The following is a 27,134-nucleotide window of genomic DNA, read 5'->3' as shown; positions in this document are numbered from 1 at the left end:
CCTGCTGCAATGTGGTTACAGCCACAGATGAAGGGAAATACTGCAAAAATTGGAGTTTTGCTGATGGGCAGCAAGGAAGGTATTGCACAGGATATTTTTGCAGCACATTTGGGGACTAGACTGGAATCTGTTGAGGCCTGTGTTGGAGTTGTAGGCAGGCCTTTGTCCCTAAAAACCATGCAAATGCTGGAAGTGACTGGGAGGGATGCTGGAGGGGAGACACTGCCTCACAGGGCTCTCTCTGCCACGTGCTGTGCAATCCTCTGTCACTCAGTGCCATCCCTCCAGCTCATCCCCCAGGCTGTGCTGCTGCTGGGACATGGTGATGGTGTTTTTATCCTCTTCTGCCTTAATGAGCTTGTTCGTGTGAGGCTGGGTAATGGAGGACGAGGCATTTTAGAAACATCCACTTGGGGAATGTATCCCTGGAGAAGTGAGTGTCAGGACACGTTTGGCTGGTTAAAAACAATAAAGGTGCAAAGAGCAGTGCTGTGTCAGCTGTGCTCCTCTGTGTCCTCTGCAAACACCCCTTGTGTGTTGTGTTGGGCTCTCCATAGCCTCGCAGACAGGTTTTGCTGTATCCAGGCACAGATTTTCCCCCCTTTGGCTGCTACCACGGGAGTCCAGGCATGCCTAGGCAGCTCCAGCAGGGCCCACATTGCAACACAGGAGGGAGGAAAACTGGATTTATCGTGTGCATCAGTACAGCTAATGACTGCACAGACACGAGCTGTTGTGGAGCACAAAGCCCTGCATAGGTTTGAGGTGGGGAAAAGCTGGGTGCTGCTGCTTCTAACACTTGTATGGTTTCCTGGCAGCATCACAAACCTGTAGATTGAATCTGTGGGGCTTTTGAAGTGATTGAACTTCATCTCTCAATGTAAACATTGCAGAGAGTGAGTGAAGGCTCAGTGAAGCTGTACTGTGAGAGAATGGTAGAATCACAGACGGGTTTGGGTTGGAAGGGACCTTAAAGATCATTTAGTCCAACCCTCTTTCCAGGCAGGGACACCTTCCACTAACCCAGATGGCTCAGAGCCTCATCCATCCTGGCCTTAGACACTTCTAGGGATGGGGCAGCAACAGTTTATTTGGGAAACCTGTGTGAGGGCCTCACCACCCTCAGAGAAGAATTTCTTCCTAGTATCTAATCTAAACCCTGCCCTCTCTCAGTGTGAAGCCATTCCCCCTCATCCTGGCCCTTCATGACCTTGTCCAAAGTCCCTCTCCAGCTCTCCTGGAGGCACTGGAAGGGGGGGGGGAGTTTCTAAAGTATTCACAGCTCCTTCTCTTCTCCAGGCTGAACAACCCCATTTCTCAACCTGAACATCCTGAGTTGAAAGGGACCCAGATGGATCCGATTCCTCTACGCGGGGAACAGACCCCTCTTCATGTGGGGAACCCAGGGCTGGAAAATGCTTCTACAACTGGAGGTGCTGATGTCGCACCAAGGTCACCCCCAGACTCAGAGCCCAGCCTTGCTCCAGCTCCCCTTCTGCTCATCCCCCACCGCCCATCAGCCTCCCCAAGGAAGACCCCGATACCCGACATTTCCCTCCGAGTATTCCCACTGATCCCTGCGAGGCGGCTCGGGGGGTTCCCAGCGGCTCTGGAATCCCCCTCCTTCCCGGGTCCTCCCTCCATTGGGAGCGGCGGGGCCGTGCCGGAGCCCCGTCCCCATCCCCATCCCCGTCCCCATCCCCATCCCCATCCCCGTCCCCGTCCCCGTCCCCGTCCCCATCCCCATCCCCATCCCCATCCCCATCCCCATCCCCATCCCATCCCCATCCCATCCCATCCCATCCCCATCCCGCAGCGCGGGGCGGGGCGCGCCGCCCCCCCGCCCCTCCGCGCCCCCGCTCCGCTCCGCTCCGCGCCCGGCGGCGCAGGGCGGGGAGGGCGCGTGGAGCCGGGGACACGCACACGGACACGCAGCGCGGCCCCGCGGCGCGGCTCTGCGGCCAAACCCCGCCAACAAAGACCCCTCCGCCCCGCTGGCCGCCGCCCCCCGCGGGATGTAGCCGGGCCGGGAGCCCCAGCGAGGCAGCGGCCCCGCCGCTCCGTGCCCCGCAGCGAGGCCGGGAGGCGGCGGGCTCAGCGGCGCTGCCGCCACCATGGGCAAATCCAACAGCAAGTTGAAGCCTGAAGTTGTGGAAGAGCTGACCAGGAAAACGTACTGTGAGTGTCCGGGGGGCTGCCGGGGGGATGCCGGGGTGCGATGGGGTCCGCGCTGCCGCCCGGCCCCGCCGCTCCCCCGGGTCGGTGCCGCGGCGAGCGGCGGCTCCTGCGGGGCCGCTCCCGGGGAGGGCGCAGGCTCGGCCGGGCTTTGTTGGAAGAATTCAGGGATTGGCCTGGGAGGAGGAAAAAACCCATAAGGCAGCAGAGATACGGAGAGGGGCAGCGAGCCAGGGGAACGCGCTGTTTTTTACAAAAACCATCCTCCGTGGCCTATTTCTGAGCCTCCGGGAACGGCGGGGCCAGGGCCGCATCCTGCCCGCCCGCGGCGCCCACCGGAGCATCGCGCCCTCCCTCGGCGCCCCCCGCCCCTGCCCCGAGCATCCTTCCCCCGGGCTGCCCGGTACCCAGGGCTCGCCGCGGGCATTGCCCTCCCCGGCAGCAGCTCCCGGAGCAGGGTGCCGAGCGTCTGGGTGGCTTCCAAAGTTTGGGTGCGTTAGTTGGAGGGGTTCCCTTTGTTATTGCGCTCTGAAGTGGAGAGAAGAGCCCGACACCGGCGAGTTCGATATTTTTCTGAGTATCTCAGTATCGGTTTAATAACCTGATTTTCTGAGCGAGTGGCTTTCCCGTCTGGACCTCCACCATAATCTAATTAACGTGGCTGGTGCCTCAGCCATCCAGTTTTAGCAAAATCATTTTTTTTTTCCCTGAAGGATGCACAAAGGAAACAAAGGCTTTGGTGGCTCAAGTTTGCCTCCCCGCTTGCAGGTCGCAGATATTCCCCAAACGTGCAGCAGACCTGCGAGCTCTCCCCTCTGTCATTGCTGCAGTCCCACGGCAGCGCTTACCCAAAAAGGCAATAGATTAGGATGCAGCAAGTTCTCCCATATGGAGAAGAGGCAATAGTGGTGCATTGCACAACCCTACACGCGGGGCTGCTCTCTGCCGTGGCACAGCAGGGGGAGGAGGGCAGGTGCTGGGGGCATGTCTGCATCACCAGCCGGCTGTGATGGCAGGAGAGCCTGTGGTACCCTGGCTGGGCTTCCTCAGAGTGCCCAGGGGCAGGAAGTAGTGAGAATGTGGCAGTGCCAGCTGGGCACAGCCCCGGCTGGAGCTGAGCTGGGTTTTGGTGTCCTCACTGCAGCTGTCCCCACGGCGGGTGCAGCCGCGCCGGGCCAGGCACCGTTCGTGCTGTGCTGCAATCGCCCGCTCGGTTTGCAGCCACTGTGCCCACCTGATCTGTGATGGAGACCAATCTGGGAACTGCCAGCCCCAGCACAGCCCTGTCTGCTGGTGATCTCCTGTGTGCTGGGCTTTCTGCACGCCTGGGGTGGCTCCTCTGCCCAGGAAGGTGCCAACACCAGTGGGGCCGACACGGGGCACGCAGACAGTGGTGCCCCATGTCTTACTTGCAGCTGAAGCCACTCAAACACAGCATTGGTGAAACCAATGTCTTTGGGCACACTCTTTGCTGGATAAGGCCAGCAGGTCATTACTTTTTAAAATTACTTCGTTCCCAACTTTCTGTTCCTCTCTTCTGGGTGCCCTCCCCTTTCCACCGCACCCTTTCCAGGAAAGATTGTGATCCTCTGATCTCTCCATCAATGAGTTTCCAGTCTGTCTATAGGTTTGTCTGCTTGCCCTGGATGTCTCACTGCCTCTTTTTAAAGACCTGTGCAGGTGAGGCAGCAGCCCCCAGCAGCACGTGGCCCTTTGCGTGGCAGGAGTCTGGTGCAGCATCCCAACGTGCCCCAGCAGCATGTGGCTGGTGGTGTGGTGCCTGTCAGGGAGAGCTGTCGCTAATTCCAGGGTCTGTTTGTTGAGCTCTGCTCATTCCACCTCTCATCTCTGGGATTAATTACTTTTGCTGAGTGCTTCTGCCCCTTTTCTGCAGCTGTCAAGGCGAGTGTGCATTCCCTTGTCTGGTGAAGCACTTCTCAGGGCCCTCCCAGGCACGGCTGAGAGCCTCTGATTTATCTTCAGACCATGGGAGATTGGAGAGACACCAATTTCCTTTTGAATTTTGGGGAAGCCAGGCAGAGGAGGGGCAGGGCTGTGCTGAGTACTGTGGGAGGAATTGATCCAGACCCCTGTGCTGTGGCTGATGGAGCAGCTGGGGACAGTCATACACACAAATCCATGGCCTGATTGAGAATTTCTGGGGGCCTGCTTGGAAAAGTTTGGTTTTTTTTTTCCACATCATGTTGATATTTAGGCAAGTTTCTGGCAGACACAAGAGCATCCCTGGCCTGTGCTGCCCATCCCATGTCCTGGCTGCCACGTTACCAAGCAAGCGTTGTCCCTGCCTTGTGTGTGGTGCTGTTTCTGCTGTTGCTACAGCACATCTGGACAGATGTCTCCAGCAGCCCAAACAGATGGGAACCTGCATTTATCCTAGGGAGGTTCCTGTGGCAGTGTGAGCCGTGGCTGTGGTACATGAAGAGCTTCTCCCACACTGGGATTTCCTTCCATTGCATCATTTTGTGTTTGTATGAATTTCCACACAAAACAAAGTGAGTACCAAAAAGGCTCCTCTCAGTTCTGCAGGATCAGAGGGAAATGTCACCCCCTCTCCTTGCCCCATGTAGCTTTTCTGCTAATTTATCTCTTCCATGGGACAGAGGACCTCTGTTTCCCTTCAGTGCTCTTCAGTTCTGGTGGCTTCTTGTGTCCCTTGTCCTCTCTGAGCTCTCCATCTCCTGTTTGTAGTGTTTCTCTGGCCATGCCTCAGTTGCAGCAATCCTGGGACAAGCAGGAGATGGGAGCAGCCAGGAGAGGAGCATGGAAGGCCCAGGTGCCAGGGCAGCTGTGGGCAGGGAGGGTGAGCTGAGGATGCTGCAGGGCTGCTGTCAATGTTCTCCCTGAGCTGTGAGAAATATTTTCCTGCCTGCATTCAGAGCAGACTGTCCCAGGCCCTGCTGGGAACTGGACATGGAAAGGCAGGATCCTGCAAAGCTCATCTCTTGGCTCCCCTCCCCACTCTGCTCCTGACTGACAGTGCTGGAGGCCAGATTTTAATGGCACTTGGACACCTAAAGGCGCAGAAGGGCTTCTTTGAAGTGCTGTCTGCCCAAGTCCTGTTGGTCTGGACCCATCTCCCTGTGCCTTTCTGTGTCTCTGGGCACCTGAGTGCCCAGGAATGCCAAGCTCTGCTGTCTGCCAGGTGCTGGAATAGTGCTGGTGGGGCCAACCAGGCTGCAGGGCTGTTTAACCCTCCTTGGAAACCTGGCTGGTGCCACACAGGAACGTGCAGGAGATATTAATACTGAATAATAAATTATGTGATTCTTTGTATTTTCATAGATCCTTTCATTGAAAAGCCCTCAAAGTGAATTATAATAATTAATTTATTAATCCTTCTGATGCCTCATTGGGGTAGCTCAGAGGTGCAGTTTGGTGGTGTGTCCTAGGAGATGGTAACTCCTGAAACTTGAATGAACCACCATCCTCCCTGGATCAAGTCCTCTTCCATGGGGATTTAAACCTGAGCTTAACTTGGACCAGGTGCTCACGACTTAGGGCCACAGTGGGGTTTGGGATTGTGTTTAAGAACCTTGTGGGGCCACAGTCAGAGGGTTCTGCTCAGCTGTAGGTTTATGAAGGTCCTGAGATGTGACTGTGGCCTGAATGAAGAGTGTGACCTGCAATTGTGGGTGCACAACACATGTCCTGGGTGGAAATTGCTTGGTGTGGATTCCTGGGAGAGAAATACAGCTCTGAATGTCCCTGCTCACAGCAACACTCCCAGGCCAGTAACTCTTAAAACCATGAAGTAGTTTCAAAAATGTGCACTTGTTTCAGAAGAGCACATTTTAGCACTTTTTCCTGGTGATTTTGGGGAGAATTGTCTTTCAGGGTTCCCTTTGCTCAGCTTGCCCGTGTCCAGAAGTAGCACAGTGTTATTTTTGAGGCTGCAATAGCTGAGCAATCAGGCATACTCAGAGCTCTATCGGTGCAGCAGCTTTGCTCTGGGCCACCTTGGGGTCAGGAGGGTTGGGGATGGTGGTCCTGCTGCTCCTGGGGCCACAGAGGGGCCCAGGTGAAGCTGTGGGAGCCACAGCAAGGGTGTCAAAATGACACCCAGGCTGCAGAGTGGGTGAGAGGAAGATGCTCTTTTCCCGAGAACCGCATCCCACCCACTGTGATCTATTTTGTGGATTTTAAACTCACTCCAGCATCATCATTTTCTGCTCTTTCACAATAAGCTGCAAAATTGGCTCCGTTGCTAGACAGTAATGCAGGGAATTAATGGGCATTAGTTTAAGAGCAAACTATAAACATATTGATTTGTAGTTAAGGGGTACGTGGTGGCAGGTGGAACTCTGTGGGAAAGGGAAGGAAATTCTACGATTGCAGCAGTTTTCAGCCAGGAAAATGGATTGGTTCCTTGCTGGCTGAGCCAGGCTGGGGCTTTGCTCCACCGTGCACCCCAGTGCTGAAGCAATGTGCTGGCTGGGGCAGTGGGCAGGAGCAGAGGAGGGACTTTGGTAGCTCCCCCGCTGCTGCTGGTTTATTTTTAGCCTCCAGAGTGTTTGGCCCCAGGCACTGGGTTTCTCTGCCAGGTTGGTTTGTGTTGAAATCCCTCCTGTTGCTCATCCAGCAGAACCTGGGGTGAGCTGGCCGGGTGGCTGCAGACCTGTTATCCCTCAGTGGCAAGTGCTGGGTGAAATTGTCAGTGTGGGTGATTTTTAACAGGGCTTGGAGTGACAGGACGAGAGGGAATGGCTTCAAAGTGACAGAGAGCAGGGTTATACTGGATATCAGAAAGAAATTCTTCCCTGTGAGGATGGTGAGGCCCTGGCACAGCTTGCCCAGAGGAGCTGTGGCTGCCCCATCCCTGGAAGTATTCAAGGCCAGGCTGGTTTGAGGCTCTGGGGCAGGGCAATGGCAGGAGGTGCCAGAGGGATGCCCAGGGGCTGGAGTTTGTTTGGGGCCTGTTTTGCTGCAGCCAGAACTGTGAAGGGGGTGGCTGTGGTGCAGGTTCACTGCAAGGTCAGTGTGGACCTGCTGTGCTGCCTCTGGAGTGCTGTGGTGGTCTGGAGGCATCTCCATCCTTCTGCAGGGCCACACCAGCCTGCTCCCAGTGAATCCAGCCCAGGGCATCCCACACACCTAGGGCTCCATAGGTAGATGCAAGCAAAAACAAGTTTTGGGGTTTCAGAAGCAAGTTTGGAGGAGTCCCTGCAGTCTCTGGGAGGTTCTTGCAGTGTCAGGGTGGGAAGGGGGACACATGGCTGACACTGAGGGTTCCCCCTGTGGCAGAGCAGAGCAGCCATCCCCCCCCAGCCACGCTCGAGCCGCTGCTGCTCCAGCATCACCAGAATCACATTTCATTTATCCCCTGACATGTTAATGGATCTGCTTAACCACTCTCCTGACCTTTGCTGCTGCCTCTCTAATTAAGGTTGTGAAACAAGAAGCTCTGAAGGCATCAAAGGGAGCGGCTGCTTCAGGGAGGAGCCTGGGGCAGCTCGCTCTGTTATCAGGGTGACATTCGTGGGGTCGCTTTGTTCCTCCTTCCCCCCTCCTTGTTCTCCTGGATCCTCCAGGGAGCTGGATGCCAAGGGAAGCCAGGGTTGGCACCCTGGGCAGGGCTGGCCATGGGTGCTCAGCCCTGGGGCATGGTCTGTGTCACTTCCATCACTGTCACTGCCCTGGGTTCTCCAGCCCCGTGGGAAGCACAGGGCTCCTTCCCACACCTCCTGTGGAAGGAGGGCAGCCTGTGCTCCATCCACCTGTTTCTCCAGCATGTTCTGGTTGATGGCTGGAGCTGGTGGAGCTGCTCTGGGTCTCTGTGTCACCCCTCAGTGCACAGTGATCCCTGCAGGAGAGACTGGGAGGGTGGCAGAGGTGGCCCTGCTGCCAGCAATACTTGGCTTTGAGCATCCTCCTGACTTTCCCATGGCTCCAGGGAGTGATGGCTGAGACAGAGGCACTTCCTTTCCTGCTGCCCACGCTGGTCTAGAGGGGAGTTTTCTCCTCTGCCCAGGGCAGGAATTGCTCCTCAGGTTGGGGATGGCACCTTGGAGTGCCAGATCACACTGAGATCCCTGTGGCCAAGGGATCAATTTAAGCATGTGGCAGGATACAGCCCCTAGCAGCACTGGGAATCCTCTGCCCCTTCAGGCATTGCTGTGCTGGCTCGTTGAGAAGCTGGGATTCAATCTGGGATAGAGCTGCTGCAGGCACCAGCTCCTGCTGTGGGGATGCTTCACCCTAATTCAGTAATTTGAAGGCATTGTCCTTTACCCTTCCTCTCCTGCCTTTGCTTCAAAGAACAACTGCTGCTTTTTCCCTAAACCCAATTTCCAAAGCCTAATGTCGGGCCCTTAAATATTTAATAAAGCCTAAAAAGGATTTCAGCTGCATATTGGCTTTCCTGTTGGTGCCAGCCCCGGGGGAGATGAGAACTGCTCAGGGACTGTTTTATCCAGTCTGGGAGCAAGGCAGACCCCTAATGGCAACCAGCAAGGGGAGTGCCAAGCACCCCAGCACTGCTCCAAGGATTGCCCCGTGTCTCAGAGTAACAAATGACACCAACAACACTCTCAGGCTCGAGCTCCAAACTCTCAGAGGCTCCCGGACCTGCCGTGGTGCTGCTGATGCCTGTGTGTGATGGGCAGAGCAGCCAAACTGGGAAAGCTGGGATGGGGATGTCCCACTGTGACAGGCAGGCAGCTCCAGCTGTGTTGGTGCCTGCACAGCTGGGGCTGCTCTCAAATCCCTTGGGGATGTTGCAGGGATGGTCTCCCACACTGGGACACCCTGGTGTATGGGAGATGTGGTAGGGAGAAGGGAAGGGCATGGGGCTGAGCTGCGGGAACAGTGGATGGGGCAAGCTGAGAGCAAAAGAAAATGGCATCAGTCATATTCCAGAAGCTGTTGTTTGCAGGGGGCTGACCCTGGTGCCACAGGGTTTGGCACCCTGTGTTTTACTGCCTCTTCCCCAGAGCTGTCCCTGTGGTGCCTGGGAGCAGGAGCAAAGCCCAGCCAGGGATGGTCTGGTGGCCCCAGATCTGGCAGAGAGCACGGGACTGGGACATCATTAAGAAATTCAACCTGAATTGTAGTGAGACCACATTATCAGGACCAAACTACCCAATTTTCCAAAGTGCTGACATGTGGTGTGTCCTGAAAGTTTCCCTCATCAAACAGGGACCTGAGTGAGCTCTGTGTGCCCCAGGATGGGCTGATGGACAGTCCCAGGGGAGACTGAGCCCATGGCAGCCTGCAAGAGTTCAGCCCTTCCCTCCATCACCGTGCAGCTCCCGTGGGCACTGGGCTCTGTGCTGGGGGCTGGTGCTGGAACTGAGGCAGTGCACTGGGAAGAACCTGGTGCAATGCTCCAGCTGCCCCTGGAGTGTTTCCCCCAGATCCCCCAAATTGCACAAAGCCACCTGAGAGCCCAGGAGGTCAGAGGTGACCCAGCTAGCCCTGGCATACAGGGCACCTTCCTCTCTCTGCAGGATGGTGCCCATTCTGCTCCAGCACATCTTTGGGGGCTGGATGAAGTCCACAGCTACTGCACCCACCTGCAACAGCTGCTGCCGTGCTCTTGGCTGGGTGTTTTGTAGGACAAGGCCTGGAATTGGGAATGGCCACTCAGGCTGTGATGTGTTAAACTCACTCTGCAGAGCCAGGGCTGGCACCGGGACCCCCGGGCAAACCGATGTGACCTCGCTGTGCCCGTGCTCGCAGCTGTGAATTCTGCACCGGGTACCTGCTGTACCGAGCCCGGTGGTGGCTCTGAGGGACCAGAGGCGAATTCTGCAGGGGCTGCTCAGGCTGCGATGCTGACGCTGTGATCCCAGGGGCTGCGGTGAAGCCGGAGCGAGCAGGCACACGCTGCCGAGCCGGGCGGGAGGGAGCGGGGAGCTGCTAATTGGTCAATATTAACATTGTGATGATGTTGAGAGCGGAGTTTGTATCGGATTTACGCTCAGAAAATTCTTAAATATGTGTTTCGCCGAGGCGAGGGGCGGAGTGTTTGGCATAAATTGCAGGGTGTGCGGGGCTCTCCCGCAGCACCCGCGTGTTTCACGCATGAGGAGCCCCCGGAGCACGCATGAGCACCCCAGGCTCTTCCACATCGGCGCCCATTTAGTCCACGCATGAGCACCCAATTAACACACACATGAGCGCACAGTTAATTTACATATGAGCACCCAGCTGGATTTTTTATGCATGGCTGCCCAGTGAATTCCCGCTGGATCGCACGCTGCTGCATGAGTGCCCTGGTGGTTGATGCATGGGTGCCCAATTAATTGGCGCACGTGCCTGCAATTAGCTCATGCCTGAGTGTCCAATTAATTCATGCATGAGCACCTGATGCATTCACACCTGAGTGCCCAATTAGTACGTGCACAAGTGTGTTATCTCCTAATTACACTAATTTACACATGAGTGCCCAATTAGCTCACGCAGGAGTGCCCAGCGAACGGGCGCGTGATTGCTCAATTAATCCGTGCATGAGCGCCCCGTGAATCCACGAATAACAAAAAAAAAAAAAAAAAAAATGGATGCAAGAGCCCCCAGCTGGTTCGTGCATGAGCGGCCCTTTCACTCCCGCCGCAGCACCCGGGCAGCTCATGCATGAGCACCCAATTAGTTCACCTAGAAGCACCCACGTAATTTATGCACGAGTGTGCGATTAGTCCCCGCATGATCTCCCGGGGTGTTTTTGCATGAGTGTCCCTCTGGCTCAGGTATGGGCGCCCAGTTAGTGAATGCATAAATGCCTCATTCCTTCACGCCTGAGCACCCACTGTGGCTGCCTAATTTCCCCGGGTCTGGGCACTGCTCTGAGAACCCGCAGCAGGTTTCGGCAGCCCCAAACCCGATGGGTGATGTGATTCCCCCAAACTGGGATGCCCACGGACCCTGTGAAGGGGCCACAGCAGAATTCTGAGGGAAATAAATGCAGGACTGCTCCTGCCATGACCCAGTGTGTGCTGCTGGACCAGTTGCCCGTAGGTTGGCACAGGCTATGAGCTGGCATAGCTGGAGTGCCTGTGGAGGTGAGGGAAGCCACTTTGTGCCTGGAAATAATTAACCGGTTTCCCTGATAAGGCTGCGGTGCCCACAGGATCAAGGTGCGGGGGCAAGGGGGGACGTGCGGGGGGTCGGTGGAGACTCCTCACTGCTGCTGCGTGGGGACAGCGCTTGCTAAGCCTTTAAGAACCCAAACCTGCATAAGGACAGAGCCGTGCTGGTTTTGGCGCACAGCATCTGAGCTGAGCGCGCACAGTCCTGCCCTGCGGCCGCGGCCAATCCCCTTGCACACTGGGGAGGGGGTGTCAGCACAAAACGAGCTCCTGTGGGCTAAAGCATCACGTCACCTCATGCATCCCACCGTGGCCAGGGGTCCCTCAACCATCCGAATGCACCTCCCGCCCTCCTTCCTCCCCCCGACCTCGCCGCCGTCCAGCGAGCTCCCTGCGGCAGGACCGATCGGGATTTGCAGTCCCGGGTCTCTCCTCTCCTCTCCTCTCTGCCTGGAAAACACAAATGAACAGGCTTGAGCACTGATTAACCAGAGCTGATTTCTTGCTGCAGTGGCAGCTGGGTGGTGGGAGGAGAGGGGGCACGGGGAGGGCGGGTGGTGACGGAGCTGTCAGTGCTCGCCTGTGCCACCGGGATTGATGGAGCGGTGGGGGAGAGGGCTGGGGGGGAGTTAGGTATCGGGGGCTCGGAGGCTCTGCCCCTCTGCGCTGTGAGAGACGCCAAAACCTTCCTCCCAGCTGGGGTGCGAGCGGGCAGGGACGGAGCAGCGGAGAGAGAGGGGCCTCGGATGGGGTTTGGCCGTGAGGGGCAGGACCTGAGTGCTCTGGGTGCCTGTCCCTGTCCCCGCTGCCTGTCCTGGCGTGCTGGCAGTCCCGTGCCCGGCGATTCCCCGTTCCCCGCACGATGCCGCGGTGCGGGCTGAGCGCGCTGCCGGCGCCTGCGGGCATCGCTGGGGCTCCCGGCTCGGCAGTGCCTCTTCCAGCGTTGCGGATCGTAACAAATGATAATACTCTGCCTTTATTTAGCGCCTTTCATCCCCAAGGAAGCCGGGGCACGCTGCTACTAAGAAGCTGCTACGTGCACTATTTATAGCTGCGGGAGTGGCGGTCCCTGGAGCTCGGCACGGCAGCTGAGCCTGGCTCGGGGACCCGGCCCTGCTCCGGTGGGATGCTCAAGGACCCGGCCCTGCTCCGGTGGGATGCTCAGGGACCCGGCCCTGCTCCGGTGGGATGCTCAGGGACCCGGCTCTGCTCCGGTGGGATGCTCAGGGACCCGGCCCTGCTCCGGTGGGATGCTCAGTGCGGCTGCTGTGGCTCATCCCCTTCTTCTGGGGTGTCGGGGGCGCTCCTGGCCGAGGTTTATATCGCTGCAAATCGCTGTGTCCGCTCAGCATCCCGCCGGAATCGATGCTGCGGGAGGGAATGCAGCAGCTGCCGCTGCACAGGTTCTGTCTTGTGAGCCCGGCTGGGGACATGCAGAGAGCAGGGACAGCCCTGTCCCCGCCCTGTGTCCTCTGTCCCCAGCCTCAGGACAGGTGGCTCAGCACTCAGTAGCGTGTCCCCAAGGCTTCTGTGGCTGCAAGTCGGACATTAGCATTCCTAATTGGAGAACTCGGAGTGTCAACCAGCAGGGTCGGAGCGGCTGGGAAGGTGCAGCCATGAAGTCATCACCTGTCCTGGATCCAGAACAGCAGATAGAGGAGGCAGGTACTGCTCACTGGGGTTGTTCTCTGCCCTGGGAACACTCTGCCCCTGGCCAGAGGGGACATTTGGTGGAGGGGTGGTGGTTTTCCAAGGGCTGGGAGATGAGGCCACGCTCCCACCTCAGGACAAACCCTGCAGATTCTCCAGCACCCAAGGCTGGAGGACAGGCACCGGTGTGCTGGAGGCAGGATGGGGCTCCCTCCGTGTGGCTCCACGCCAGGATGCACATTAACAAATCCCTCACTGGGAGCCCTGTGCTGATTTCCAGGCTGGCACCCGAGTGGTTCCCTCGGTCGGAGCAGCCTCTCCTGGGAGCATCACCCATCCCTGCGGCACGAGGGGAGCTGGCTCCGTCCCGCCCTCCGCCTCAGCCCGAGCGTGTCATTACCAGCATTTCTCCCGCACTAAAAAAAGCACAATTTTCTTAATTGTTTCCTGCTGGAGTTGAAAGGCAGCTCCCGGGCCCAAAATAGCACGTTGGGGGAAAAGCAGTCGAAGAGAGAGCAGAAGGCGATTTGCCTGGAGGGCTGAGCCGAGCTCTGACTGCAGCCCCGGCTGCTGCCGCGTCCATTTTGCTGCCCCGAGGGCTCCCCCTCATCCTCCTCCTTCCACCTGCTCTCCTGGGTGCTCCTTGGGCCTGCAGAGCCTGGGGCATCCTCGGGGTGCAGGTCAGGCTGGTGTCTCAGTGCGGGTGTGTGCAGGGGAGCCTGTTCCTGATGGGGATGTCACTCAGCATCTCTCTTTTGGAAGGATGCTTCTGTGCAACTTTTTTTTTTTTTTTTTTGGATGGGGAAATCCCCTGGAATTGCTCTGACTGCTGTTTTAGCCCACCCCAGCTCAGCTGCTAAATGCAGTGTGCCCTTCCTGCTCCCTTCTGCCAAGAGACCACTGCCTGCCCAAAACAAACAACCCTCCAAATCCCTCCTGTGATACTGCCAAAGCCCTCAGTGTTCTTCATCCCAGATGTTGAGCATCCCTGTGCCTCATCCCCTTTCCTGGGGAGCTGCTGTGGGACACCCTGTGGTGCTACAGTGAGTGCTGCTTTTGCTGAATCCCGGGGGAAGTGGGGGAATTGAAGGCTGTGTCTCTCCAGTGACCCCTGTGCTGGGATGGAGGGACCCTCCAATGCATGGGGACATCCTTGGGCACAGAAATTCCTGCTCCAGGGGTGCTGGAGCCAGAATCCAGCTGGTGATGAGGTGGGGGCTGTTGTGTCCCCTCCTGGCTGCCCCACTGCTGCCACCCCAACCTTCACCTCTGAGCTCTGCACCTTCAGCCAAGCACGTTACAAATCTTCCTGATGGAAAACTGCTTTCTCTTTTTTTCTTGCCATTGGTAATTGGCATCTGTTGGTGTGTCTTGGGTCTCTATTTTTATCAGCCGTTTGCACATTGACATCTCCGCTCGCCTCATTATCCCCGCGCCTTTCAGACCTGTGGCTTTTTTATCATTATTTAGATGCACGACGCAAAGGAAATGACAAATGAGGCCGTTCCCCCTGTGCCCACCTGCTGGCACCTGGCTCCCCACTGTGGGGAGGCACAGACACAGCTCCTGCAGTGGGATATGCAGTGACAAGTGCCAGCCCCCTGCCCAGCATCCTGCATCCCTCAGAGCCTTTCCTCTGCTGAGGATGTTTTTCATCTTGCAGCTGTCCCTTGGCTGGGGACACTTGGGGTTGCCAGTGCTGTCTGTTTTCTAGTTTGTTGTGTTTTGGGGGTTTTTCCAGAGCCTGGTGAGGATCCCCAGGATGCTGGGAAGGGTTTGATGATGTTTCTGCCAAGGCAGTTGGTACCTGGGGGGATGCCAGCCCTGGGGCTGTGCCTTGCCCATGTTCAGTGTGTCAATGTCAGGGCCAGTCCCTTCCCTGAGCCACCTCCAGGCAGATGTTCTGGCATATGTTTTCAGGGTTGTTTTAGCTCTGGGAAGATGAGACAGCAGGGCCAGATCCTCCAACCTCATGGCCCATTGTAGTTCTGCACAACACAAAACATCTTGGGAGTCTCCCTGGTTTCAGGGGTACCCAGCACCTGCAGCCCTGGCCCCATGGGACCACCTGGGCTGGCCTGGGCTGTGCCTCAAAAGCAGTTTCTGCCATGTGGGGAGCACTTGGCAGCTCAGTGAGCCATGGGGCATCCCCCAGAGAAGTCATTGCTGGGAACCCCAGGGTATTCCCTAGGGAATTCACTGATGTGCAGTGCAGAGGAATAGCTGTCACTGCAAAAGCACTAAATTTCTGTCTCTTTTTTTCTCTTTTCTCCTGTTTTCTCTTGCAGTCACGGAGAAGGAGGTGCAGCAGTGGTGAGTGCCTGCCATGGTGGTGAGCTGGCTGGGGCATGGGGCTGTGGGCAGGGGACAGGAGCTGGTGGCACTCAGCCACCCCACTGGCCAGGCAGAGCAGAGACATGCAGGAGGTGTGGCAGGTGCACCTGTACTGGGGTGCAGGTGCTGCCTCACAGAGGGGAGACCAGAAAATGAAGAGGTTTTCCTTCCACACTCTATCCAAGGGCTGGATTCTAGTGGCTCTTGGGGACATGGGGACTGTCCAGCTGGTGATGTGTTCCAAGAGGCTGCTGCTGTCCCAGCACGTTCCCTTTGGCAGCAGGGCCTGCAGAGGCTGCCAGGGGTAGAATCCATGATTTCTTGCCAGCAGCACGCTCTCACTCCATCCCCTCCACCCCACCCAGCACAGCGCCCTAGAAAAGCCACTGCTCCCCTTTCATCTCCCGATCCCACCAGTCAAGGTTTGCTTTCTTTATCTCTTTCTCTCATCCTTCCCCCCCACCCGATGAGTCATAGCTGCAGCATCGTGAAAAGATGTCACCGGCACTTCGGTTTCCCACCTCGCCACCCCCTTCCCCTCCTCCAGCCCTGGGCCCGCTGCAGCGGGCGCCTGACAGATTTGGGAGAAGTGTTGCATAATATCCACGCACCCCACGTGGTCCCCGTGTGTCCCACATGCTCCCTTCGTGCTCCCTGCCTGGTGCCCACACCCACGGAGCCCCTTCCCTGCACCCTGAGCTTTGCAGCACCCAGGTGCAGCCTGCAGCTGCTTTTTGGGCTGTTGAAGCATTGATGGGTTTTGGAGATGAGCTGAGGACACAGGAACGCTGCTGTGCCCCCCAGCACCTCTGAGCAGCTTTCATTTGGGATCGTGCAAAAGTTATCATGGAATATCCTGACTTGGGAGGGACCCACAAGCATCATCTTAAGTCCAACTCCTGGTCCTGCACATCCCAAGAATCCCATGTGTCTGTGAGTGTTGTCCAAACACTCTGGCAGATTTGGTGCCATCAGCACTTCCTGGGGAGCCTGTTCCAGTGCCAAACCACCCTCACAGAACTCAGTGGTCACCGTCCCATTGTTTTATGCCAGGGCATGGCATAGCTGTCAGTCCTGGCTGGGCAGTGGGTCCCTGTCACCTCCCATCTCCCAGACAGTGCTCAACACAAGCCTGGCTGTGGGCCTGTTGCCACCTGTGGGCACCACTCGGTGTCACTGGTGCTGCTTGTCCCCACTGCCACCCTCACTGTGGCACCCATGACGACCCCATCCTTAGGGCTGGGATGGTAATGGGAGTGATACAGGGATCACCTGGGGACCTTCCCAGCTCCAGCCCACTGCAGCACTGGGGAGAGCCTCCCATCTCAGTGGGAGACCCTCCTGGGCCCACGCTCTGCCCTCCATTCACAGGTACAAGGGCTTTATCAAGGACTGTCCCAGCGGGCAGCTCGATGCCGCCGGCTTCCAGAAGATCTACAAGCAGTTCTTCCCCTTCGGTGACCCCACCAAATTTGCCACCTTTGTTTTCAATGTCTTTGATGAGAACAAAGTAAGTCTGGGACCCAGAGGTGTGGTGCAGGGCGGTCAGGGCTGGTGATGGTGGGATGGGTTTGGGATGTGGCTGCCTGGCACTGGAGGAACAAAATATTCCAGCGCTTCCTGGGGCGTGAAATTGAAGCAGCGCAGCTGGAGAGAGCCCCCACACTTATTTCAGCTGAGGAGTCACGTGGGGAAGGGCAATGAAGAGGCAAAGCAGGAAAGGAGGAGTGCCTGCTGTGCTTTGGTGCCACTGACAAAAGCTGACAAATCTGCCCATGTGCTGCCCCTGCATTCCTGAGCCGCTCCTGCCGGGATGTTCACTGCTGAGCTGGGCACCAGCAGCTGGATCACTGTGCTGGACATAAACGTGCATCACTCCTCCCTCCCTGCTGTCTTTTTGGATGTGCCTTCTCAGAGGGGATACATGGACAGGGAGGGCTTTGCTGGACAGGAGTGGTGGCAGCAGCCTGACCCCTCCTTTCCTCCCCAGGATGGGAGGATCGAGTTTTCGGAGTTCATCCAAGCACTGTCGGTCACTTCACGGGGAACGCTGGATGAGAAGCTGAGGTGTAAGTGCTCCCTGTGGGATGCTGGGGGGCTCAGCCCCACCAGGGTGCTGGGGTGTGTCCATCACAGTCCCAGCCCCCTGCTGCTGCTGTGTCTTGCAGGGGCGTTCAAGCTCTACGACTTGGACAACGACGGATACATCACGAGGAACGAGATGCTGGACATTGTGGATGCGATTTATCAGATGGTGGTAAGAGGGGCAGGGGGAGCTCAGGGAGAGCAGCCCCTGGGGGTCCCTGCTGAGCTGGAGCTCAGCTCTGTGGGAATGCTGAAACACCCCCAGTTCCTTCTTTGGCCTTTTTCAGTGGGGGGTTGTGGCCATCATGGCTGTCAGGGTCAGGACAGTGCCTGGATCTGGTTGCTGAGGGTGTCTAGTGCCAGCACTGTCCCCTTGCACCCTGTCCTGATGTGGGGTGAGGGGGGACAACCCTTGCCTGGGGACACCTCCAGGCAGGGCACAGTTGGGTGTGTGACTGGTCCTGTCCTGCTCTGCAGGGAAACACAGTGGAGCTTCCTGAGGAGGAGAACACACCAGAGAAGAGGGTGGATCGGATTTTTGCCATGATGGACAAGGTGAGGATGCTTGAGGGTTTTTTCCATGTGGCCAAGGGATTTAGGAGGCGCTGTGGTTCCCTTTGGCACTTGGCTCCTGCAGGTGCCTCCTTACCCCACCAACACAAGGTCTCAGCTGCTGCTGCTGAGATTGCTGTGGGATCCCCACATCCCTCTAGGATGCCTGTATCCATTCCAGGGTCCCCAAGGTGGCACTGTCCCCTCCATGGCTGCAGGGTGGCTCAGTGGGGAAACCGAGGCAGTGGAGTGGGGAGGGTGTGTGGGCTGGTGTGGATGTGCTGGGGTGGAGCAGAGCAGTGACAGAGTGTTTTTGCAGAATGCTGATGGGAAGCTGACTCTGCAGGAGTTTCAGGAGGGCTCCAAGGCTGACCCCTCCATTGTGCAGGCGCTCTCCCTCTACGATGGGCTCGTATAGTCCCGGGGCCGAGCGGCGGTGAGTGCAGCACCCGGGGCTGCAGGGCCCATCTCCCACCTCCCCCTGGCACAGCCAGCTGATTCTCCTCTGCTGAGGCACCAAAACGTGGATATCTCCCCCAAATGTGCCCCCATTCTGATCGTTTTCTCCCAGTGTCACAGAGCCCCCTCAGACCTCACCCGTGGAGATGGAAATGTTTGCCTGGGGCACAGCTCACACCCTCACCAGCAAATGTGGCTGCAGAGGAGGCAGGGAGGCAGCTGGCGTGCTGGGGACATGGGGACGCTCCAGAGACAGATTATATTAAATGTTTTATTTATCTTATATCTTATTATGTTATGCCCTGGAGCTGGGCTTGGCAAAGCACTGTCAGGGACACTGGTTCACAGCATCATACAGGTGCTGGCTGAGCACCCCGTGGTCCTTGCTGTGCCCTGTGGAGCTGTGCAGAGTCCCTTGGAGTGTTTTTGGTCATCACAAAGTCCCAGCAGTGCCCTGGGGGCGGGGAGTTTTTTAACTCAAATGGAGTTTTGAGATTTTCAATATCTCTTCCGTTTCCTTTGCCCTCCCAGCCGTGCTGGTGTCACATGAGATGGCCACAGGGATTTCTGTCCATCCTCTCACCCTTTTCCCTTGTGCCCTGCAGATGCCTGGGGGAAGATGCTCTCCGTGCCATCCGACCACCGCCGCCTGAAGCTTGCCTGTCCCCGCCGGCCTCCCCTCCCGCTCCAGGAGCCAGGGCCGCCCTGGGAGCGCGAGCTCAGCCCCTGCCCGCACTCTGAACCAGCCGCTGCCATTGCCAACTCTGCTTGTTGCACCGCGCCCCGCGCCAGGCCCCGTCTGAGCGGCAGCGAGCGCCCGGGGCTGCGGGGCAGCGGCCGAGCAGCGCCGCAGGCACCCCCCCTCCTGCCCCCTCTGCTCCCTTTCCCCACGTTTTCGGATGGGACTGCGGATGTGCCGGCGGGAGCCAGCCCCAGACGGAGCCCCAGGGTCCCGGGGGCTGCACCATGCGGGGTGGCCGCGGAGCCGAGGCACCGGCGGCGATTGGGAACATTGTGCTGGTGTCACCCACAGTGCCGCTGGCAGCCCGGCTCAGCTCACTAGGGACATATATAATTTTTTTTTTTTTTTTTTTTGTGAGACAGTATTGTGCCCTTTGGTTTGGTTTTGTTTTGGTTGATATTTTTTTTCTCCTTCGGTGGAAAAAAGTGAGGCTTTTTTTTTTTTATATGCCTATCTTGACGGTCGATATCCTTATTTATTTGTTGTAAATGTTGCTGCTGTGTTTCGTCTCTCGTGTGTGTGTCTGCCCACCCAGGTGAGGATTTGTAAGGTTTACATGCTCGTACACTATTGCGGGGACCCGGGAGCCTGCAATAACAATGAAGCCAAAAATCTGCCTTCCCCCCTCTCCTTCCACCCCCTGAATCCCAAGCTCTGTGGGCTGGCTGCTGTTTGGAGGGGATGCTGTAGCTTCTTTTCCTCTTCCTGTTCCCGTGCTCCCTGCATTTTTCTGTTCACCCTTCCCTTTGGGAGCTCAGTGGAGAGCCCAGACTCTGAGCAGACCAAGCTCCATCCCTCAGTCTGGCAGAGTGAGGAATCTGCTGGGCACCAGCACATCTCCATTTCCTTCCTTTTATTCATTTTCTCACTGCATGAAAAAGTATTAATGGAGCCCAGAGCTGGGTTTTGCTTTCAAGCAGATTCCTTTGCTACGTTCTGCTTTGCAAGTGGTGGGAAGGTGTTTGGTGGTGGCTGTGAATCATCCTTGAAGGGGAACCTTGCTCTGCCTTGCTCTGTCCCCCCATCCATGCTGGGACAAGGTGACAAGGAGTGCCAGGCTGGGCTGTGCACAGCTCAGGGGGTCTCCTTACCCCACCACTCCCACAGGACATGGGAGGTTTTGCTGTGAACCCAGTGCAGAGCTGCTTGTGCCCACCTTGGAGGAGGCAAAGGGCTGGGAATGCACACCTGGGACACTGGGCTGCTGCCCTCCTGTCATGAGCAGGGCCTGCATGGCCTCTCCAAGCTCCATCAACACCCAGCACCCCTCTGGGATGTGCCCCCAGCTCAGCCCCACCAGCACCCACAGCGTGGGGCACAGTTGGCATCTCTGCTGGAGAGTGAGCAGTGCTTGGGTGATGCCTCAGCTCTGGGAAAGGAGAGATGTGCATCCCTCAGGAGCAGAGGGCAAGAAGCCTTTGGGACCCCTAAAGCCACCCTGGGGCCTCACCCTTCTGCTCCAGCTGGTGGTAGCAGCATCATCCCACCCAGCTGTCTCTGTGGCTAAGGACTGTCCCAATGGCAGTGGGAGGTGACATCTGGATGTGGAGGGCAGTCTGACTGGTTTCTCATGATGCAGGAGACAAGGTGGTGCCCCAGTGTTCCCTGAATCCTCCCAGCATGGCAGTGACAGATGCCCCAGCCAGGAGATGCTGGTTCTTCACCGTGCAGCCCCTCTCCCCAATTTTGGGATTTTGTGCTTGTGGTACTTCTTGTTGCCCATGAAAACCACCTTTCCCCATCCCCAAAGAGACTGACCTCACGTCCACGTGCAATATTTCTGCCTCTTCTGCAGTTCCTGCCCCTGAAGATGCCCATGTTTCATTGGGGGGATGCTTCTGGAGGGTGTCCCTCACTCACTCCCATGGAAAACTCCTTTTCCTTATTGCTCTGTGGCCAAAATGCAACTCTCTGGGGTAGGTTTTTGCAGTGCCTGCCACTTGTTGAATGCACATCTGCCAGACTGGTCCCCTCCTGGTGCCAATCAATGTTCCCAATGAATGTGACACTGCTGTAATCACCTCTGCTGATGAATGATGGGCCCTGCCACATTTGACATAGTTCCCAGGCAAAGACAAACCTCATTTGATCTGACACTTTTCCCCTGGACAGCTTTTAATTTTTGGAGGACCTGTCATGAGTTGAGCCCCATCAATGCTCACAGGTGTCTCCCCAAGGAACTCAGCCCTGCCAGGGCTCCTGGCACACTGAGTGTCCCTGAGCAAAGTGTTTTGGCCCCAGTGTTCCCCCTGGCTGTAGATTTGGGACCCTGGCTTGGATGCTTCTAGTCTCCCTTTTGGGGAGCACAAAGGGCCCCTGATTTCTGCTGAGCACCACCAGGATCTGCAGCATCTTGCTATCATTGGAAATAAGGCTTGAAGCATCTCGTGCTTGGAAATGTTGGCCTTAACCTCCTCGTGCCTCAGTTTCCCCATCAGTGCAGTGGCTGGGGTGAGCCATCCCCCTCTGGAGAGCAGTTTGGTGTCTGTGCCCAGCTCAGGGCTGTGGGCACAGGGCTTGGCAGGACCCACCAGGCATCAGGCAGGTGCAGAACACCAGGAATGGTGTGTGAAACACCAGGGTGGAATTTACATCAGTCCTTAATTCCAGCCTCTGTTTTACACCTGCTCATGGTGAAATGGCCCTGGTTTGTCTCTGTTCATGCTGGGGTTGCTGGTGCCTGTCCAAAATAGAGCCCTGGCTGTGGGGAGGGGGCCCAAAGCACAGCCAGGCAGAGGTGAGGGTCCAGCCCCAGTGACTGTGGCATGTGCCCCCCTCTCATTTGTCCCTGTCAGTGTTGCCCATTAAATGCCATGTCTGTACTTTCCTTTCTTTTCACTTTTCTGTCTGTGTGCTGACTGTTGCTGCTTTGTATCTGTCTTTCCTTGAGTTCTGGGGCCGGGCTGGGCTGAGCTGTTTCCTCTGGGAGCAAGAATGTAGGAGAGGGCTCTGGGGGCAGATTCCCCCCTGCCCTCTGCTCACAGCACAAACCAGGACCCAAGAGAGAGAAGTGAAGGGTTTTTCCTCTGGAGCAGGCTGTTAATTAATGCAATTTGTAATGAGACCAGGCTGGTCCCAGGAGTTGTCTCCATTGGGTTGGTGGAGGGGGGTGTTTTCTTATGGGGGACCCCAGACCCTGCTTGTGCCAGGTACCAGCTGCATCTCACCCTCCTTCATAGATGCCTGTTGGTTCTTCCCATGCCATCAGGACACCACATTCCTGTTGGATGGGAAGTTGTGGGAGTCCCAGCCCAGGTTGCTGCTCCTCAGTGGGCAGGGATGCAGCTGCCCAGAGGTGGAATTGTCTTGGAGTCTTGGGATCTGTTTGAGCCCCACTTGGAGCAGGGCTGGCTTTGAAGCAGGGCCAAGCATGGCATGGGGGCAGCTGAAATCACTGTCAGAGCTGCCCTCTTCCCATGTATTGAGGGTTTGGGGGTCATTTGGGACGGGTGAGTGACCTGCAGCCAGCTCACTGCCCCCCATCCAAGGAGGAGATTTGGGGCATTTACTGAGGGCACTTGTCACTTGCCCTTCCCAAGAGCACTGGAGGGGAGGGTCTGACTGGAGCAGAAGTGAGGTCTGGGGGCAAAGGAGCAAGCCCCAGTCTCAATGCACACTTTGGGGTGCAGCACTTGTGGGGTCTCAGTTACACACATCAGCCCTGCCTATTCCAGCAGCGCTGCTGCAAAGTCACCCTTCCCTTCTCTCTCTGCTCCTGTGGCCACCAGCCCCGGGCTGGCTGCCCTGTCCACAGGTGTGGCCTGTGTCCCAGGGGGTGGCCAAGCTCTGGGCTGAGAAGCAGCAGCTCCAGCAGAGCCTTGTTTGTGGAGATGAAGCCTGTGTGTGCGTCCGTGCCGGTGTCTCGGCTTGCATGCCCCGCTGCCTTGTCTTGAGATGAATTCAAGAGCAAACCAAGCAAATGAAACAGTTTAATAACAGAACAAAACAAAACCCAGGAACTTTGTGACAGTGGAAATAAAAGCTTAATGATAGAAATGGAGTGGCAGTGGTCTGTGATGTGCTCTAGGGTTCAGGGGGGCCCCAAAGCTGCCCTGTCACACGGCTGGGGGGTGTCACTGTCCCGTGCCCCAACCACAGGAGTAAATTTGAGTGCTCTGGGCTCTGTGGGCAGGCAGGTACTGTGCCCACACCTGTGATGAGCTGTCAGGTCTCAGCTCCAGGCACCCTTCACCCTCTAACACTGCTCTCCCCACCTCCTTTTTCCCAGAGACAGCTTCCCCCTGTTGGCTGCCAACCTGACACAATGAAGACACAGCCATGTGCCCACGGGCACCGTCCCTATCCCCTCTGAGCCCCCTCATCAGTGCAGCAGCCTGGGAGCCATTGGGTCACTTTTGGCACACAGTGGCTGCAGAGGAATCTTGATACGAATATTCCATAATTGTGCCCAGACAAGGGGTGCCCCTTGGCAGCCCCCCAGCCCCTGGCAGGGCTCACAGGGGGCTCTGGATTGAGCTTTTCACGTGCAGCAGGGTCGCTTTGGCCATTCTGTGCTGCCAACTCTTCCGGAAATGCTGCGAGACCTCCCTGCCAGCCATGGCCCTTGTGCTTGCTCTCCTAACGAGGCTGACTAATTATTTTCAGGAGGCCAGAGGAGATGCCCTAATGGTCCAAACAAGGAGGCTGTGTTTGTGCAGGGGGTTTTGTCCAGAGAGGCTTTGTGCCAGCACATGGTGGGAGCTCCCAGGGATTTCTCCCCTGTGTCATGGAATGGGCATGGACAGGTACAGGCTCTGGTTACCCAGAGGTTGTGCCTTAACCCCCAGCAGGGAAGGGGTTAAATCCCAGCTAGCACAGGTGCTCGTGGGACTGGGAGCACTGGTGAGTGCGGGAGGGGCTTATTTGAGTTAGTTTGGTGAAGCTATTGGGGTTTCTTTGTGCCAGCAGTGCTGGTGCTCCCTGCCAGGGTGCAGGATGGAGATGGGATGCAGGTTGGTGGCTGGGGATGCTCTAAGGTAGGTTTTGTGGCACTGTGGGGTGGGGGACTCCCCTCAAATCTCTGGGGCTGGGAGTGCAAAGCCTGGAGGAGTGGGTTGTGGGACAGGCCACTGGCACAACCCCAGGGGCAGAAGTGTCATTGCCCTGCTGCAGGGGGATGTCCTTGCCTGCTCTGAGGCTGGGCTAGGCTGAGCCCACCCTTGCAGGGATAAAGGAATGTACAGGATGGTCCCACTGTCCTGTGCATGGATCATGAGATGGGTGATGTCCAAGGGCCCCCAGCTCCTGTGTCTGGGAGGAGCAGGGCTGCTGCTGGGGGTGCAGGAGGTGCACAGCTTCACCTGGACCCGGCTTTTGGCCGCCGCTGCCCTGGATCCCACTGCGGGGGAGTTGAGCAAGAGCAGAGCATCCCTGTGGAGCAGCCATGAGCTCAGCACTCGGCTCCGAGGGCAGCCAGGAAACCTCCGCAGCCGCAGCCAGCGCTGCCGGCCAAGGGCTGCCTGTCCCGGCCAAGCGCTGCCGCTCCCCGCCAGTGTCCGGCCCCGGCTTTGCCTGTGCTCTGCCGCCTGTTTGCCCCTGCTCTGAGCCCACCGACCCCCTGGGCTCCAAGCCCCATTGCAGACCCCCATTCCAGGCCCCTTTGCCCAGCAGAGGGGGAGTTTGCTTCCTTGGGACTCCTCCCGCAGCTGTGTCTGTCCCCGCTGGGGTTTGGCAGGGTTTCCTCACAGGTGCTCAGCTGTGACCCCCATGTCCTCCCCTAACCCCCACTCCCCCCAGCAGAGCAGGGTCTCTCCGAGCCAGGGGGTCGGGGCTGGCGAGGGGGCCTGGGCAGCGTTTCTGACAATCCCGTGGGCTGCAGGATCTGCTTCCCAATCCCAGTATCTCCATCCCGATTTCCTCCAGCTCCCACCCACCTCCCCGCCGCGTCGCTGGCTCCAAAAGTCCGCTTTTTCCTCCCGCCCTGCCTCCTCCCTCCCAGAAGTTGATCGCTGGAGGAGCAGGTCCTCAGCTGCGGAGCGCTGGGCGTTCCCCGCCCGGGGTCCCTTCCCTGTCCCCGCCGCGTGTGGCCCCTCGCACAGCGCGTCCCTCCCGGCTGGGGACCAGCACAAGGACACGAGGGGTGCTGCTGACACCTGAGCGTCTCCCCGGCCATGCCACCCCACGGAGGGGTGTTTGTGGGTCTCTGGATGCTGCTGGCCCTCAGCCTGGCCGAGAGCCCCCCGGGGTGGGCCACTCTTGCCTTTGTCTTCGATGTCACCGGCTCCATGTACGACGACCTGGTGCAGGTGATGGACGGCGCCTCGCGCATCCTGCAGCGGACGCTCAGCAGGAGCACCAAGCCCATCAGCAACTACGCCCTGGTGCCCTTCCATGACCCAGGTATGGCAGGGACAGGGTGAGGGTGTGTCCTGCCGGGGATGCGCCTGTGGGGAGCCTGGGTCTGGGTCTGAAGCTGGCACTTCACTGTCCCTTCTCCCTGGTTTTAATGCCCTGGTGGGGATGGCATCTCAACAGCTGGGAGTTGGGCTGGGGCTCCTGTCCCCAAGCCACCCTGGGGGCACAGTGTGGGCTGTTTCCACCGTGTTAATCCCAGGGGTGCTGACACTTGTTATAGGTGGCTCTAAATCCATCCTGCTCTAAACTCCCCAGACTAATCATGGTGGGTATTTATCTCCAAGTCTGCAACATGCTTCCAGGGCACCTCAATAAAAACACTTGCTTTGAGGCTTTGGTAACTTGCTGTGATACCAGAATAACTTATCTCTGCCCTTTGTATTCTTTCTGTGCACACCCATAAAAGAACAGCTGTTCCCCAAAAGAGCCCTGGCCTCCTACAAGGAGAGTGAGACCCAAGCTTTATTTTCAGCAGAAACACTGAGTTGTGTGAAAACCATTGGAGCCAGACAGGGAAGGAAGCAGGGGCAGTGAATTGATTCCTGCATTGCTTTGCTAGGAGCCTCCCCCAGTAGAAAAGGGCACTGGGTTTGCAGCTCAGCCTGGCTGGGACCACCCAGCGTGTTGGGAGAAATTCCTGGGCATGGGAATAGTTTGCTGAAGTGGTCACAGTATGGGCACAGGGGCTGCTCTGCCCAAACCCACTTTTCTCCTGGTGCCAAGCCAGGGTAGATGCTGAGCCCTGAGTGCCACAGGTGTTTGAGCCAGGGCAGGTGTCAGGAGCACTGACAGAGTGGGTGGTGTTGGAAAGAGCTGGTGCTGGGGTCAGGGGACTGAGGTGGTGGTGGTGTCCCTGTGCTTGCAGAGGTGGGACCTGTCACCCTCACCACGGACCCCCAGCTCTTCCAGCAGCGCCTGCGGGAGCTCCATGTCCAGGTAGGGATCCCCAGCCCAGGCTGCTCTGCCAGGCCTGCCTTGGTGCCTGGCCCCTGGCACTGCAGGGAGGTGGGTTCTGGGAGCAATCCCTGTCTCCCCACAAGTGTGATGGGGGCTCAGGCTGAGCCAGACTGGCTGGGGGCTGCACACAGGGGTGGGAGTGCAGAGGATGGGTAATGCTCGTGCTGTGCCCCAGAATCCTGCATCAGGGCAGAGAATTCCCAGTCCACAGCTCTTGACCCTAATGGAGATGCCCAGGAGAGTTTGCACAGACTCTCCATGTAACCAAAAATCTCCTCTTCTAGAACCACTGCTTGATAATTAAATTTTTAATTTCTGGCTTTTTTTTTTTTTTTTTTTTTTTTTTTTTAATTATTTTGTCTGTTCTCTGCCAGCTGAAATGTTCCCTGGGAGCTTAATCCTGCTTTATCCATCCCCACTCTCGCCCTGCCTCCCGTGAATTACTAAATCCCTGTGGGGTTTCCCTTTGGATGCAGCTGTTTTGGCAGGAGGTGTAACGCTGAGGATGCAAATGGTTTCCCAGCCCTTTGGGGCGCCAAGCCCTGGGAAAGTGGGAGCTGGTCCTGTCTGTGCCAGGAGGTTTCCCTGGGGTGGATGCCACAGGGGCGGGCACAGATTTGCCCACTAATGTATCTGTGGGAAATCAGTGGCTTCTGTGAGCATGGATCCCCAAATGGGTGCTTTAATTATCATCATTAATGAGACAGGGCTGGGTCTGTGCTATCCCGAGTGTCCCTACAGTTCCATCCCGCTGACTCCAGAAAAACAGGCACCGTGAGCAT

General features: G+C 57.4%; 3 protein-coding genes across 16 annotated transcripts in view; 2 read left to right on the top strand and 1 right to left on the bottom strand.

Moving 5' to 3' along the window:
* FNBP1 (formin binding protein 1) overlaps nt 1–27,134 on the bottom strand; it is a 385,839-nt gene that overhangs the window by 140,782 nt on the left and 217,923 nt on the right. The window lies entirely within an intron of this gene.
* Nucleotides 1,848–23,030, top strand: NCS1 (neuronal calcium sensor 1). Its single transcript, XM_079324183.1, has 8 exons — nt 1,848–2,178; nt 15,158–15,182; nt 16,575–16,713; nt 17,194–17,272; nt 17,372–17,460; nt 17,766–17,843; nt 18,160–18,276; nt 18,905–23,030. The coding sequence occupies exons 1-7, from the start codon at nt 2,115–2,117 to the stop codon at nt 18,256–18,258; spliced, it is 573 nt and encodes a 190-aa protein (XP_079180309.1). The 5' UTR covers nt 1,848–2,114; the 3' UTR covers nt 18,259–18,276; nt 18,905–23,030.
* Nucleotides 25,050–27,134, top strand: part of HMCN2 (hemicentin 2) — a 32,269-nt gene continuing 30,184 nt past the window's right edge. The window contains exons 1-2 of the mRNA XM_079324319.1: nt 25,050–25,380; nt 26,261–26,331. Coding sequence (XP_079180445.1) covers nt 25,152–25,380; nt 26,261–26,331 — 300 coding nt within the window. The 5' untranslated portion in view covers nt 25,050–25,151. The remainder of the gene's footprint in view (nt 25,381–26,260; nt 26,332–27,134) is intronic.

The sequence above is a fragment of the Erithacus rubecula genome, assembly GCF_903797595.1.
Source record: "Erithacus rubecula genome assembly, chromosome: 21".
Classification (NCBI taxonomy): Eukaryota; Metazoa; Chordata; class Aves; order Passeriformes; family Muscicapidae; genus Erithacus; species Erithacus rubecula.
The sequence above is the reverse complement of the archived record's forward strand: the minus strand, read 5'-3'. Positions and strand labels throughout refer to the sequence as shown.

Excerpts from the sequence above, each read along its gene's own strand:
- NCS1 (XM_079324183.1), top strand. The coding sequence starts at position 2,115 with ATGGGCAAATCCAACAGCAAGTTGAAGCCTGAAGTTGTGGAAGAGCTG. Across the intron at positions 17,273-17,371 it reads GCTGGATGAGAAGCTGAGGT|GGGCGTTCAAGCTCTACGAC; the intron begins GTAAGTGCTCCC and ends TGTGTCTTGCAG. Across the intron at positions 17,844-18,159 it reads TTTTTGCCATGATGGACAAG|AATGCTGATGGGAAGCTGAC; the intron begins GTGAGGATGCTT and ends GTGTTTTTGCAG.